The following is a 17,134-nucleotide window of genomic DNA, read 5'->3' on the forward strand; positions in this document are numbered from 1 at the left end:
CAATAACATCGTCTCTACTCGTTTCTGTCAATATTATTTTCCAATGTAACAAAGATTTAAATAAAGAAACTGTTTATTATTGAAAAAGTACAAAATGAATCATATCTAGAACAATAAGACGTGCGGTGTCAAATAAAGCTAAAAAAATCTGACAACTATACTCTAATTAAATAGGGCGCTAATGATATTATATAAGTGCGTTGAACATTTATCTGAAATTCTGTAAACTTGGAATTATTAATATTTTCGATCACAAAATTCTCGCTCTTTCACTTGAGTAATATTAAAAAAATATATATATTAAAAATGTAATATTGTTGTTAACTTAAAAATATCAGCAGATGATGCACTAACATCTGGGCGCCAGTAAGAAAAGATAACAAAATAACAGATGCTAAAACAAAATATATATGTATATGTGTGATGATGCAACGCGATGAAACTCGACAAAACAGTGCGAAAATTGTCTGTTACAGAGCGATACAAAAAAAAAAGAAATAATAAATCGCATTTGTTCGAATCGCGAGGCAAATATATAAATAGAGTATACAGTAAAGAATAGCATAAATAGAGTACACGAATTATTCGCGAGAAGAACGAACTCTGTACATTCACAGCTCGTTTCATCTGACGACGGCGTAATTCGGAATTGGCGCGTTAACCGTTCCCCAGAAGAGAACGAGCTTCGTCGTATCGTGCCTAATGAAGAAGAGGAAGGGTCGATTGGCGATGAATTTCTTTTGACTGCCGTCTCGTCGTAAAAGCACCGCCGTCGTCGCGGCGGCCTCGGTTCCCTTTTCAGACACGTCCATGTGAACCTTGTGCAGCACCTCGTCGGCGAAGAGGCCCGGATTCACGAGACCCGGACTGTTTCGGAGACTGTCCAGGCCGTAAAACGGGAAATTCTTGCTTTGCATGAACCTCAGAAAGTTCTCGTCTATGGGTCGGCTCTGCCGTCTCTTCCTCATCCTCTTCTCGGCGCTCTTGAAACGATACTTGTTCCGCTCCAGGCTCACGTATCTCGTATTCTCGTCACTGACCTTCGGCGCGACCTTCTCGAGATCGTCGGCGACGTAAGCCGTTCGTGATGACTCGTCGGCGACGTCGCGTCGTGCTCTACGAATTTTTTCAATATGAAATCCGGTGTTCCACTGCTCGACACTAAGTCCGCGCTCCTTATCGTCGTACCTGAAGAAGTTTCTTCTCGCACCCTGGTTACTACTACTGTTATCCCCGATCCGCGAGAAGATGAGCACGTCGTCGGTTTTGCTCGACAGCTGATCGGGATAAACTTGCCGCGAGACTTGCGACGGCGGCAAGTTTATTTGGGAAATTGGCGCGGCCGCCGCTGGTGCTTGTTGTCCGTATCCCGAGAGGAGGCTCAGATCCGCGTTTTTCGCGTCGAACAACGAGAGCAGACCCAAATTCTGGAGCGCGCTGTTCAGGCTCAACGTACTCGAGAGCTTCATGCGAGGGAAGCCGATGATGCAGGTTTCATTCTTAAGATTGCTTATTAGGTATTCGATCGTATCCACTGTCAGTTGATCGTGGAAGCTCTTCAGCGCGGTGGCTCCTTCGACTTTCGGCAGAAGAACGTACATGGACGTCTAGAAATAAGGGAAGAAAATGTTTAAAGTTATTAACGTACTAAATATAATATAAAAAAGCATTAACAATTAAATGAATGCATCTATTTGCATGTTTGCAATTATTTATGTAATTATATATAATTTAATTTATAATTTATCAATATTATTCATATAATTTAATAAATAATTAATATAATTAAAGGAGTGCAGAAATGAAGTATCTTAAAAATAATTTTTGAGATTTGGATGTAAAAATTTAGATTTCATCTTGTTAATAAAAAAATAATATAATTTTTTAAAATGTGTATTCACACAATAGTGCGCATTATTTAAATAAATATCTTCAAAGATATCTTGATATTAAATTATAATTAAATATTTTCATATTGATATGATATTACTTTCACTTACCTCTAAACCTTTGTAGGGTAGAGCCAATATTTTAACGCCTAGCGATTTGTCCTCGTAAAAGGGGAAATTACCACCATTGTACATCATGTCTATCCCGATCCGATCATTCGGTTCGACGAAAAAATCTCTTCTGCAACAGAAAATATATTATATTAGCAAAAAATAAAGATAGAATAATTTTATTGATTGCCAAAAAAAAAATAAATAGAATAAAATAAATGTCTCACACCTTTGCGTCATGCCTTCTAAGAAATGTTGATTCCATTCTCCCTTGAAATAAAGGGCCGTCAAAAGAATAACTGTAGTCGTCGGATCTGGTTCGCTGCTCAATATCCCGTCAATCTTTCCCATCGTTCGTTGCTTTACCCAATTGTTAATGAAATTTTCAGCTTCTTTGCCTTTTCTTTGAAAATCTAAATTTATCACGTCGCTGTTATATACGTTCTCACTAATTGCGCGAAATTCAGGGCGAATTGGATATCCCTCCTAAAACAATTTATTCATTAAAAATTGATTAAAACATAACATTTTTTAAAATTAAATGAAGAATGCATCTATTTGCATGTTTGAATTTTAATTTACAAATCCTCTATTTTTCTCAAATTATTTATATAATTATAATTTAATTTATAATTTATAAATATTAATATAATTTAATATAATACTTTAAATATATAATTTAATTTATGATTTATAATTTAGATATTAATAATATTTGTGCTTGTGTGTGCTTAAGATCCTTCTAAGATTTTTTTACAGGTTTAGATAATTATAGTGAATTTGAGTTCGTTGCGCTAAATTTTTATTAATCCTATATAATGGAAATAATTAATAAGCATATACCTGAACAAAGACACCACTTGCGGAATCTACACGAGGTTTATTGCTCCCCTCAATCCTATAGTTTATGAAGTTCAGCAGCTGGCCGAACGTCTGATGAACAATTTCCGAATGTTGAGATATATCAACGCCTGTTTCCAAACCGAGAACCCGGGATACTTCATTGAAAGTCCTGCCAGCGGAACCCAACAGGACTAATGACAAGGCGACAGCAACGCTGAGTGGAGAAAAGATGAGATTTTCACGATTATTAGCCGCTGCTGTGCCTTTGGTATTGTAAATCGCTTTATCCATGTCCAAAGAAAACTTCATGATTCCTCTGGCTATAATATTATTCACCTAAAATCAATGATACATCGATGTACTCTCACATGTCGCGCGTGTTACAGAATCGATAAAAGATGAACATATAAAACATTCTTCGTGTTCCTCTGATTAATATTTTTAATAAACTTATATATATATATATATATATATGAAAAGCATTATATATAATCGATTTATTCGTGCATGACGCTATTATTATTTCTATATAGACTGTACATTGTTTAAAATGTAACATAATTCAATATAAAAATTTACAATTACATTAATTTTATTTTCAGAGCATCCTAGGTGGCAAAAGTACTTCACTTTGATATTTAATGACGTCAGTTTGCTACCTGGAAAGTTATTTTATTGTTGTGCACCCAGATATATATATATATATATATATATATATATATATGAATGTGTGTGTGTGTGTGTGTGTGTGTGATATATATATATATATATATATATATATATATATATATACACACTTTAGTATAGACATTTGTGTGCACAACAATAAAATAACTTTCCAAGTAGCAAACTGACGTCATGAAATGTCAAAATGACGTACTTTTGCCACCTGAGATGCTCTGAAAATAAAATTAATTTTATAAAATATTAATTTAATCAATTTAATAATATATATATATATATATATATATATATATATATAATTATATGTATATTTTTAAAAATATTTTTTGTTTTAATATAGATATCTGTGGTTGTGCTTAAATAACATGCAAAGAACGAGATGTAATATGACTTACATGATTGCTCCAATTTTCCAATAATGGAATAGTTGTGGAATTAGCTAGCGGACTTACTGGGGGATATGTATAAGAGGGTAGCTGGGTTGTAGGGTAAATTTGCGCCATTCCTGGACCCGGGACGCCGGATTGCGGAACTTGATTAGACACTTGATTGTAAATGGATTGATTATAGGTCTGAACTGGTTGACTGCTGCTGGCAGTTTTTAAGGCAGGAGTTAACAATCCTAGAACGGATGAACGATTCGGGTCGACTGTCATCCTTTCATATTGATCGGGATAGACAAGCTGACCTTCGGCCAACACCAGAAGACCAAACAGCAACCACATTCGTGCCATGCTTTCGAGTATCTGCAAGGAAAATTGCATGTCAGATACATGTTTGTGATATTGATTTTCTGAAAGAACGATCAATCAAGAGAGATTGATAAAAATGTACATTCTGTCCTACATTAGAAAGCTATTAATTTTCACGCGATATCAAAAGAATTTTTTAAACAGTTTTTAGATTGTGTTTTATATTAAATTTTTTTATTTATATTAAATTGATTTTTATTAAATTAATAAAAATTAAATTATTAATTTTTTAATTTATTTTCAATATTATTAAATTATATTGTACAATTAAATTTTCTATATTGCTTCCTCTTATTCATCTTTTCATCTCTTATATGTATAGATTCGATATTCGATAACATGATTAGATAATTTCGTAGTAAGTCATTAGTAAATTATCTATCTAGTATATATTTTTTCAAACGGTGACAACGGAAATATTAGCTATGATTGTGAGTATAAATTTTGTATTCGTTGTAAACAATTAGCAACGGAATCTCGTAAATATAATAACATCTAATGACATGTAGTTCGCATAATTGCTCACATCCTATATACATACAAATATACATACTATTATTTGCAGTACAATTATTATTTGCAAATACAATAAAAATCATGTTTCAGATCATTTTGCCAGTAATATTATAATATTTCGCCAAAACGATATATAATATAACGCAATATTTATATCGATAATTATAAAAAAATTCCATAATTATAATCGATAATTAGAAACTTAAGACAAAAAAGTAATTTATAATTGTATATAGTGTGTATAAAATACATATAAATATTTTTAAGCGACATTTTCACATATTATCATTGATTTGAAATGCCATAATCAATTGTGCCAGATGTGTTTCGCTAATTATAAAGATATGAGACTAATTAGGCAAAACCAGTCAGGAAATGTATTTTGATAAAAATATCTACAAGCAGGAAATATAGTGCAGAAAAAAGTCGCATTCAATATCTCATGTGTTAATCAGACTGATAAGCATCATCTTCACTGATTAATTTATTTGTTTGTATATTTTAATTATTTTGTTTATTTTAATTAACTACTTATTTTTAAGTTAGTGATTTATTCACGTGAATTTTTATACGTAATATTAAAAAAAATATCATTAAATATAATATAAAGTAATTTCAAGTTACATTTAAATATCTTAAATCAAAATATACAAGGTGTTTTTTTCTTGTTTTAATCAATATTTAGCATTTATGAAAACTCGCTGAGACCGGAAGAGTTGATTATTTTTACTAAGAAATAATATGAGAATAATACTAAAATCTTAAAGCTTTCAACAAGAAGAAATCGATAGATGAAGTTATATATTCTGTATAATTGATGAGAAATATATAATCTTGAATGCATACCAAGCGCAGGCACAAGAAAATGCATATCTAATTTTATTCAATGTTCATTACGCTAATAATCTAACAATCATCAACGTAAGACTATATTTACCACTATTTCTACCACATCTAGTATTCACGATTATTGAGAAACAGCCACAAACATATTCTAACATCGATTAAATTACATAGAAAAGATACGATTCATCCGTGTTTAACTCATTTCAACAAATATTATAAAAGAAAAGAACAAATAAAAAATAATTTAAAAATAAATATATCTATAATTTATATATTATTAATATATAAATAAATAAATAAATATATATATATATATATATATATATTATTATTATTATTATTATATATATATATATATATATACACACATATATAATAATAATAAATATATATGTTACAATATATTTATATTTATATATATATATATATATTATAATAATAAACATATTAATATAATAAAAAATATTATAATATATTACAGGAAAGAAGAAAGAAGATTCGAAAATGTTTTTCAAAGTCAAAAATATCTGAATTAAAATAAAATTAAACAAAAGGAATTTAAACCACTGAAATAATATTTTCTTATCAAGCATTTTTAAATGAATATTTTTTTCAAGATATCCCTTTGTGTAGAATAACCATGAATCAATGTCAAGCACGAATAAATTTACAATACTTCTGTCGTGCTCGTTAACATTGGGACAATGCAGATATATGCTAGGAATAACCCAGCGCTTTTGAGCACGTCTCAGAAGACATCTATATATTATCTGAAAGACGCGATTGTAAAACTACCTTATACAATGTCGTCGGAAATTCCCAAGGGAGTGGCGGACACGTACCACAGATTAGGGATTTAACCGCGCAAAAAATGTAATCATTTTTTTAAGCCACTTCCTCACGCTAACTTTTACTCCTCTAACAGGAAATATATCATAACGCAATAAAAAATATAATATAAATCATTTTTAAGATCATAAATACTATTCTCCTTATTTATGTAGGTACTATTTTTGTGTCCAAAAAGTCATCTTACATATGTAAGCATATGTATAATTATATTTAATACAATATATGTTCTGGATTAGGATCATGGATTATTATCCTAAAAAGCTGCTATCTTTCCTTTATTCATGATTTTTTTTTTTATTAATTTGAAGTCAATTGCAAAAAGTGAATAAAAATTTATCAAAAAGAGAAAAAAAAATTTGATTTATAATCTATTAAAAATATATTCATAAATTAAGTGAACAAAAGTTATTTAAAATATATGTGAGAAACAAAGTTTCATTAATCGTATAATATAATCTAATAAAATTGTCATTCAAAACATCCAATTAAAAAAATATTTAAATCACAAATTTAAATAATAAAATATATGGGATATTAAATAAATTTTAATATCCCATATACAAGTTTCAATAAAAGATAATCTCTTGAAGGAAATTTATGCTGAAGTAAGATCAATTTTTAAAATCCGCAAGTAAAAAGAAAGAATAGTGCTTGAAAGAAATACCCTGTACATGTAATAAATAACGAGATAAAATAATCAAAATTAGTTTCCCTACGATGAATTCCGCCACGATGCATTTTATCGCGCGTTCTATGATGTAGTATATACATATACATCGAATAGTGACGTCTCTGATAGTTGGAATTCCCACCAAAGTCAAATAACGATTCGCGATTTTCATAATTACGTTCAATCGATCCAGCCCGTTTTTTTCACGCTTATCTGACAGTTGCATTAATGTTTATCACGTAACTATATATATTACAAACAGCAAATTATAAACCATATATATTATAAATATTATATTATAATTATAAATAATATAAATATTATATTATAAATTATAAATAATATATATATATATATATATATATATATATATATAATTGTATATTATTTAATAACATGTTATTTATCATAGAATCTCATTAATTTCATGTTGTAATAAAAAAACACAAGATATCGCGATAAAAAAATAAATCACAAAACAAGGATTGATTGTACTATCAGTACAATTGTATTTGAATATTAAATGCATGTAATTATAGTCTTCATGCTTATTCATTAATAAATACAATTCGATGTTTAATATAATTTTTTTTATAAGTACCGAAAATTAAACTCATCAAAATTATATCGATTTCAATCGTTGTCATAAAAATTAGAAATTTTTATTTATTTATTTTAGAAACCAAATTCAATATGCCAATTATTTTCAATTTAACTATTTTTCTTCTCTCTCTCTCTCTCTCTCTCTCTCTCTCTCTCTCCCTCTCTCTCTCTCTCTCTCTCTCTTACAAGACATTTTCCCTACAATTTCTCATTAATAATCATTAATTAATTAATAATCTTAGTCAAGGAACTAAATTACTTAATTAGAGCAGTTAATTATTAATCAACATGCATCAAATTCAAAATAAAAAAGGATTACTATTAGCATAAGAATTAACATTTCTCAAAACTATATATATGTATATCAATTTGTTATTTAATTTACAATATATATTTACTACTTCCGATTTTTTCTTCATTTTTTATTTTATTATAACTTAACTTTTTTACTTTATAGCTTTTACTCCACAACTACCAAATTTCACTTTAAAAAATATCTACTTAGGTTATCAAAACTGCTTTTAAACAGGATTTAATCTTATCCCGAAGGTCATATGTGAAAGTGAAGTTGTCATGAATAGCTTATCACATATTGCACTTTTTGTATCTTCATTTCGTATGATATGCTAAATAATAGCGTAGGAAGTAAGACTTTTCACCATCGAATCTCAAAAGACTCTCCTTTTCTGCTAATTACGATCAACGCAATTATTAATTATGAAATTCGGCACTAATTATAAAATTTAATAATTACTCAAGTATTTATAAAATCTTCACAAGTTATATATAGAGAATTAATGTATTTATAATCACGACAACTAGTGATTTTGATTATAACACACAGATAATTGAATTAACTACTTTAATCTACTGCAAAATCTTTCTCACGAAGAAATGATATAATAATAGTATATAATATAGTATATAATAATAGTATATAATTATATGTATAATAATAGTATAATTTTTTTTTAATACAACTTATAAAGAAGTATATTTTATCACTTTTTCTTATTAATGCTTTTATCAATGATGTAAAATTATTTTAAAAATTACATTTCCACGTCAAATAATAATTACTGGCTATCTGAGATTGACAATGAACACCCACCTGAGAGAAAGTGCGACAAAAAAATATAATTTTCGTGAAGTCCTCGAGACTCTGTGCGATTCTCTGATCGATTCTGCCGCCTCGACGACCTAGGACGTTCCAATGTCCTCTGGATACGGGTCAAGTTCAATCCGCACTCGAGGTTGCGAATGTAGGCATAGTTCGCTGCAGAAGCTAGTCTTGGGGAACTACGGAGCTCTTATCTTCAGTACTCGCGACGCGTATCGCGTGGAATCACGCGAACACTAACCGGCCATCAGTCTCGTCGATCTCTTTTATTGGTACCCAGACAATGACGATGGCGCAGAGAGAGGAGATAGATGTGAGCTCGGTGCGAGCACCAAGACATAACTGGACAAGGCTTCGACGACGCTCCGTGACTCACCGATCTCGCTTATGCTGCTTTAAGCATAGTTTACACGGAACACCTTCATCCTCCTGCCGACGTTCCTGTTTAATTAAAAACACGTCGGGATAATTGACAGTGGGATAAATAATTTTGCATACCGAGCCTGATAACGTGAGAAGACCCATATCTGAAAAAGATAGAACGTATATAAGTAAGTAAATAAACTTGAAATATATATATATATATATATATATATATATATATATATATATGTATATTATGTAAATGTGCATGTGATGTATTATTATTATACATGACATTTCAAGATTGATGTTATGATCGATTGTCTTGCATAATGTGCTTGATCTACTTCTTTTTTTTTAGATTTATGCAGGCACCCTGGTAAAGATGCAATGGGGGCGCATGAAGTATAGGAACCATTTTTTATTATCAGGGATATGCTGCGGACAGAAAACCGGTCTTCCCGCAAATAACATGCATTTAATGTTAGATCGTAATATCACAACAGCGATAACGATATCATGTATGTAAGATACAGAATATTTCCCGCAAATTTATAAATACGCTACTCGTAGCGTAATCAAAGTCCGATCCAAAGTCGATAGTTTATCGATTGCAGTCGATTAGTAAAAACGATTTTAATATATAAGTATATAACATAATATAGTATATAATTATAATATATTACATTATATACATATAATTATATTACATATATTATATAATTATAATTATAAATATAATACATTATATATCTATTAACATTATAATTATAACATATTATAAATAAATATTATATTGTTATGTATATTTTTTATATTATATATAATTTAATATAATATAAATTAAAATAAAAAATATAATATATACTATATAATATGTAACTTAAGATAATTTAAGATAATAAACTTTATAAATTATTATAATTTGTAATATATAATAATTGTAATATAAATAATTGTTATATATAATATATATATATATATATATATATATATATATCTTAAATATAAGAGAAATTATTGCCATATAATGTCATTTATCAATCATATTGTACCTTTTTCAAGTAAAATTAAATAAGATACGCTCCGATTCGTAATACTTGTTCGGAATAATGACTAGTTTTATTCTCAAAAGACATATTGCGCGTCTTTGAGTCATACATTTCGATTATTTATTTTGTAGATTGCGAATGTGTCGCGTAATTCCTGCGTGATACGGCAAACATTTGATGAGGTTCTGTATCAACGCGCTTCATTATACTCGTTTCCGGTCATTAATGCCTTTCCAGACCAGATCGAAAATATATTGCCTTTGTCAGATTCGAAATTAACAATGAGCAACATATTTTTGTGACACGTAAGCGTTATTGATGAACGAGATTCTTATCGGGATACATCTGTCTTTCATATGAAAATAATATCAATTTATTAGGAAAGGTAGACATTAATTTATTATAACAAAATTTTATGCTTCTTTTAAAAAGAAATTAATTGTATATTTTGATGCATGCATAAAGATTAATTATAATTATAATTTATTCTTAATATTAGATATTAAAAAATCGCAATAAATGATTTTTTGCGTGCATCAAAATATACAATTAATTTCCTTTTATGTGTTTTTCTATGTACATATATATATACTTTTATGTATATTTTTTTAGATGCAAATGTATTATAAAAATTTGTCTAAATTTCTTGATTATAGAAAATTAAATATATAACAGATACATATATATATATATATATATATATATATATATATATATATATATATTTATATAAGTATATGTATATAAAAAGCTCTTTTATCTAAAATTAAACAATCATATATAGTAGGCCAACTAAACGAGCAAATAAATAAGATGTAAAAAATTTTTTTATTAATAGTTAAATCATTAAATTAACATTCCGTTACAGAATCGATATAAATTGTAAACGTTTCGACTGCACTACAGTCTTTATCAATACATAAAAATTAAATATTAAAATATAAAGTTAGATGTTAAAAATACAAAGTTAGTTAAATATTAAAATATAAAATTGAAACGATTCTTCGCTGTTGACCAATAGATATGCAAGGCGATTGGTCTGAGATGCCAAGTTATGCGACATTTGAGCATGATTATCGTTTTAACAAGTCCTTTTCCCCGATATTTCAAGTGTGTGTTGCGAAGTCTGAATACCAAAATGGTATTCAGACTTCGCAACACACACTTGAAATATCGGGGAAAAGGACTTGTTAAAACGATAATCATGCTCAAATGTCGCATAACTTGGCATCTCAGACCAATCGCCTTGCATATCTATTGGTCAACAGCGAAGAATCGTTTGAATTTTATATTTTAATATTTAATTAACTTTGTATTTTTAACATCTAACTTTATATTTTAATATTTAATTTTTATGTATTGATAAAGACTGTAGTGCAGTCGAAACGTTTACAATTTATATCGATTCTGTAACGGAATGTTAATTTAATGATTTAACTATTAATAAAAAAATTTTTTACATCTTATTTATTTGCTCGTTTAGTTAGCCTACTATATATGATTGTTTAATTTTGTTTAATTTATACGAGCCTTTCATTAATTAATAAAATTATATATATTTCATAAAATTGTTGGATCCTTGTAAGGATAAGTTTGTATTATTAAAAAAATTAAATTTTTTTTATGAAATTTTTAATTATATATAAATATATTTAAATATTTAATTATTTATCATTGTATGTAATTATGTAAAATTAATTAATAAAAAATATATATATATAATTCATATAAATATAATTATACAAAAATTTAATAATTTATCGTAATAATTCATAAATGATAATTAATAATTTAGTATATTTAGTTAATTAATAATTTAGTTAATAATTATTATACCCCATTAATTAAGGTAATATATTGAATTATGTAATTAACTGTGTTCAAGCGAAAAAATAACCTTAATACGCACCTATAATTGTCGAACAAATTTCGTCACACATTACCATTTGTCTATCAATATCAGTGGTCCTTTATACTATATTAAAATTATACATCATACCTGTAAATAAAAATGTGTAAATAAAAATAGTTTTACGATATTAAGAAATAAAATTTTCAATATATCAAACGTTCAAGCGAAATAATAACCTAATAATAATATACACCTATACAATTTGTCGGACTAAATTTGGTCACACAGATTATCATTAATTCGTCCTGTCAGGGTCAGTGATCCCTGTATTAAAATTATGTTACTTTAATGAACAATACATCATATCTGTAAATGAAAATTTACAAACAAAAATAGTTTTACAATTAAAAATAGGTAAGCGAATTTTTCAATATACCGAATTGTATGTGTATGTGTATGTACGTGTGTGTGGCAGCACCCTCCATCGGAGTGAAATAAGCAGCTGACGCCTGACGTTTCCAAATCGCGGGAAAAGTTCCGCACATGCGCAGTAACACGAGCGCGCTCGTGCAGTGGAATAAAGAGCGGGAAATTTAAATTATTCATCAGGACATGCTTGATGAACATCTAAAAAAGAGGCAAAAGTGGGCACATTTGCCCGAATTTAAAAAATTAAGAAAATAATAAAGTAAAAGGTGATAATGGTACTTATATACTGGCACTCATTTAATTAGAAACCCTCTAATCAGAGTCTGAAGATAAGATAGCAACCTTTGATTGGTCCGCCATTTTTCTTCAATTTGCGCTAGTTTTATGAAATTTCTATTGCTATCAAATATAATAAATTATTAAATATTTTAAAAAATACATGGAAATTTATATTTTCATAATATATACCTTTGACGAAAAATTATTACAAAATTCTGCCGCACATTCAACCATTATTTATTACTTTACACTCATACGCGCAGTATAAATAAGAGGTAATGAGACATTAACTAAGGGCGGTATTCATAGTCTGTTCTTATATTTAAAGTTGAGTCTACATTGGTCGTAGAATTATAGATCGTAAGAAAATTGATCCAATCACAGTCGATTATTCTGCTCACATTCAACTGTGATTGAATCAATTTTCTTACGATCTACGATTTTACAACCAATGTAGACCCGGCTTAAGATCGCCTTAAGACCATTCTACAATGAAGTATCATAGGTGGTAGTCGCACAGTAGAACCAGGGTACTTACTTTAAACATAATGTTCTAAGGGTACTTATTACGGTTCTTTGGGTGAGTTTGCTCACGAGGTAAAAATCACAAAAGAGATTCACTAGGTTGTCTACGCTTCTATTGGTCAAAATCTAGTGAATCTCTCACTTTTGTGATTTTCATCTCGTGAGCAAACTCACCCAAATAACAGTAATAGGTACCCAGTATGTCGACTCTCTGTCGACACCTCTGGGTATCGATTCTGTAACTTTTTCTAAAGTGAAAACGTGAAAAGTGAAAAATTCTCGCCAATCACGCATTGATTTTAAAATAAAATCGATGTGCGATTGGCGGAAATTTTTCACTTTTTACATTTTTACTTTAGAAAAGGTTACAGAATCGATACCCAGATCTACAATAGATGTAGTAAACCCTAAGCCTTAAGGGTCGGCAGGCGACATGGTGGAGACGCCTATCGGCCGGCCGGGAATTACGGATTCTTATTTTCCAGATATTAGCGAAAATATTGAATGAATCTTATTAAATTTAGGATATTCTTAATCAGTAAGCTCATTTGTAGTCCTCTAAAGAGCTATTTTATGAAAAAAAGATAAAAATAAAAATTTTTAATAAACTTGGGGGAATGCACAGCTAGGAACGGGTAAGGTTGGGTTAGCCGCGAGTCCGTATTTTATTTATTATAAATTTTTAAGAGCGAAAATGTAAAATCCGGCCTTTTAGAGGACTGCTTTATTATATAAAGAATATATTAAAAAAAAATTCACGAAGTTATGTCACTTATTTTATGAAATATCTGGACGATAAGATTCTCACTAGATTCATAAGGAGCAGGGGAAATTTCTGTGGTAACATGCTGACTGCTTGACAAGGAGAGAGCATCATTCCATCTTTGTCTCTCTTACATCGCATATGTAGTAGCGTCCATGTAGGTACAAACACTAATACGTGAGCACACGGATGCAAATATTGAGAGATAATGTCAGCAAAAAGGCTATCATATTATTTTTATTTTTTTGTATATGTATGCATATGTAAATAAAGAACAAAAATAAAAACTATTTTAAGATGACATTTTATAATTAATTTTCTATATGTATTTGCATTTTATTAATATGTATTACATTTTTGATATGTTTTTAATTTATAATTTATATAAACATAAGTATGAAATAAAAATTGAAATAGTTCTGAAAATAAGTATATTAATGATAAAATTATTCAAAACAATAAAAAAATTAAATTTAATATTTTTTAGTGTTTGTACCTACATGGACGCTACTACATATGCGATGTAAGAGAGACAAAGATGGAATGATGCTCTCTCCTTGTCAAGCAGTATTAAAAGCCATATTAAAAGCTCTAGCTTCATTCAATTAATAATCCAATATAATAATCAACAATTATTTTTATATAATATATAGTATTTTTAAATATTTTTAAATATTTAAAAATATTTTTTTTAAGATTAATTGAGGAAAAGAATATTTTAAATATAAAAAAATATTTTAAATATTTTTTTTCAATTAATTTTTAAAACAAATTTTTAAAAATATTTTTATATATTCAAATATTTATTATATTATATAAAAATTATTGTGAATTATACTCATTGGAGTAATAATTATTGATTGAAGCTTGTTATGGCACAAACTGAACATCTTGTACATTGTCTGTATAATATTTTACTTATTTATAAAATGTTTTTTATAAATAAATGAAATATTACATATATATAATATATAAGATTATAATATATAAGATTATTGATGTTACATTGTATAACTCTCATTTCTTTCTCTCTGCTACATAAGTACTTATGACGTGAAAGAACTTACGAGTAACGTATGATGGCTCAATGCAAGAATATTTAATCACGTAAAAAACTTGAGTTCAAATATATCAATATCAATTTTTTTATAATATATTGGAATATAGAAAATCATAGAAATATATTTTTTATATAGGCGATAAACTTAAAAATTTGATATTGAAAATATTTTAATCATTTTACAACTACACATACTATAAATATATAAATGCAAAATAATTCCGTAAATAAATTTCAAGTAATAAATCAATTGCACACATGCACACAGTTGGTATGTAGATTTTTATTAAATTTATTTTCTGAATTATTTTACACTTATATATAGTGTATGTAGTAAAAATATTTTCAATATATTAAAAAATTTTTAAATCGCCGAAATATATTTTTTTATCATTTTTCTATATTCTAATATATATATATATATATATTATAAAAAAATTGATATTGATATATTTGAACTCTAATTTATATACTGGATGATATACTGAACATCCTTGCATTGATTATACATTACTCAACGTTCTTTCACGTTATAAGTATTTGGAGCAAATTATACAATAGCATCAATAATCAAAAAGAAATCAAGAATATAATCAACATATCCCTTATATAATATATATATATATATATATATATATATGTTATATATATATACGTTATGCACATATGTGCATAACCATATATACATTCCAAAAAGTGGGTGCTTATTAGTTTTGCTACGTTACTGCTTTCTGCTACGGAAGGCCAGAAAGCATTTTCAGGCGGCATCTCGCGTATACCGGCACGGTAGATGAACAAGGAGAACACGTGATTATCGGTCCTTGTCTCTCTTACGTGTGTCCGCGTGAGCGATGCAGTTGGTGTATGTACGTGTACAGACATACACCACTACATAAAACCCGAGAATTGGTTTCTCGGCGTTGGCAACACTGAAACCGGAGTTTCGCGTTGTCACCGCACGAGGTCTCCAATATCAATTCGGAGTTTGCCTGGCCTTAAGAAATTCACCAATCACAGTCAAAAATGAGGGAATAATCGACTGTTATTGGTGAATTAATTCTTAAAGCTTACAGCTTACTACACCTATTGTAGATCCGGCCTTAAGCCTTAAGAAATTGATCAATCATAGTTGATTATTCCCCTCATTCTTGACTGTGATTGATAAATTTCTTAAAGCTTAGAGCTTACTACACCTGTTGTAAATCCGGTCTTAAAACGATCTTAAATATAAGAACGGATTATGAATATCACCTTATAAATCTAATAAAAAAGTTATACACACACGCCCACATTAATAAATTTTTACGCATATGTGTGTGTATATGCATGTGTATCAAGGTCCGTAGATGAACGACGGGAGAGGAAGGAAGGTCATTGCATTCATATTTCAACATTGGGCCCCAAAATGGCGCCGCCAATCCAGCCACTGGACAAAGCTATTCAACTACAGTTTTTTTCATTAAAAGTGTCTTTTCACGAGCCGCTGAAACCGATTGTTTGAACGAAAATGATCACATACCAACTTCTGTCGCTGAATTAAACAGCAATCATTTTTGTACATGAAAAGAATAGGCAGCGCGACAAAATTGAAAGTTAAGCGTTTAAGCAGTAAATGCTTTGTAATTGAACTGATTCAAACTACAAAATTGTTGATGCTGGATTACAAGCGACAAATCTGTCACTTGTTTTAGCGGCACGTGAAATTGCACCTTAATACTTCGTACGAGACACACCGACATACACACACATAATTTCGTGGCCCCAAAATGGCGGTTTATGCGAGGACCTTCCTTCCTCTTCCTTCGTTCATCTATAGACCTTGCATGTGTATATATGCATATGTGCGGTTATGTATGGTACTAAGACCGGTTCTACAATACGTCGTATGTCGCAGTCGGTTGTCGGAACGTGATTTTCCAATGAAA

The 17,134-nt window shown here is 28.9% G+C and overlaps 1 protein-coding gene across 5 annotated transcripts; it reads right to left on the reverse strand.

Annotated features, from left to right (window-relative positions):
• Positions 1-55: 55 nt before the first annotated feature.
• Positions 56-12,622, reverse strand: LOC114941374 (serine protease inhibitor 28Dc). 5 transcript variants are annotated; one of them, XM_029316351.2, is made up of 10 exons: positions 12,590-12,622; positions 12,390-12,477; positions 12,211-12,300; positions 10,305-10,650; positions 8,878-9,413; positions 3,923-4,273; positions 2,844-3,179; positions 2,230-2,486; positions 2,001-2,130; positions 56-1,607 (listed from the first exon to the last, which is right to left on the reverse strand). In XM_029316351.2, exons 6-10 carry the CDS (start codon positions 4,259-4,261, stop codon positions 624-626), a joined length of 2,046 nt encoding a protein of 681 aa, XP_029172184.1. In that variant the 5' UTR covers positions 4,262-4,273; positions 8,878-9,413; positions 10,305-10,650; positions 12,211-12,300; positions 12,390-12,477; positions 12,590-12,622; the 3' UTR covers positions 56-623. The 5 variants fall into 5 exon arrangements, with proteins under 5 accessions (XP_029172184.1, XP_029172187.1, XP_029172186.1 ...); XM_029316354.2 differs by lacking the exon at positions 12,590-12,622 and having other exon boundaries at positions 3,980-4,273; positions 12,390-12,556; XM_029316353.2 differs by lacking the exon at positions 12,590-12,622 and having other exon boundaries at positions 12,407-12,554.
• Positions 12,623-17,134: the final 4,512 nt, after the last annotated feature.

This window comes from Nylanderia fulva, unplaced genomic scaffold (assembly GCF_048542155.1).
Source record: "Nylanderia fulva isolate GAGA-0341 unplaced genomic scaffold, ASM4854215v1 Scaffold52, whole genome shotgun sequence".
NCBI lineage: Eukaryota > Metazoa > Arthropoda > Insecta > Hymenoptera > Formicidae > Nylanderia > Nylanderia fulva.

Excerpts from the sequence above, each read along its gene's own strand:
- LOC114941374 (XM_029316351.2), bottom strand. The coding sequence starts at position 4,261 with ATGGCACGAATGTGGTTGCTGTTTGGTCTTCTGGTGTTGGCCGAAGGT. Across the intron at positions 2,487-2,843 it reads CAAGTGGTGTCTTTGTTCAG|GAGGGATATCCAATTCGCCC; the intron begins GTATATGCTTAT and ends AAATTGTTTTAG. Across the intron at positions 2,131-2,229 it reads TTAGAAGGCATGACGCAAAG|AAGAGATTTTTTCGTCGAAC; the intron begins GTGTGAGACATT and ends TTTCTGTTGCAG.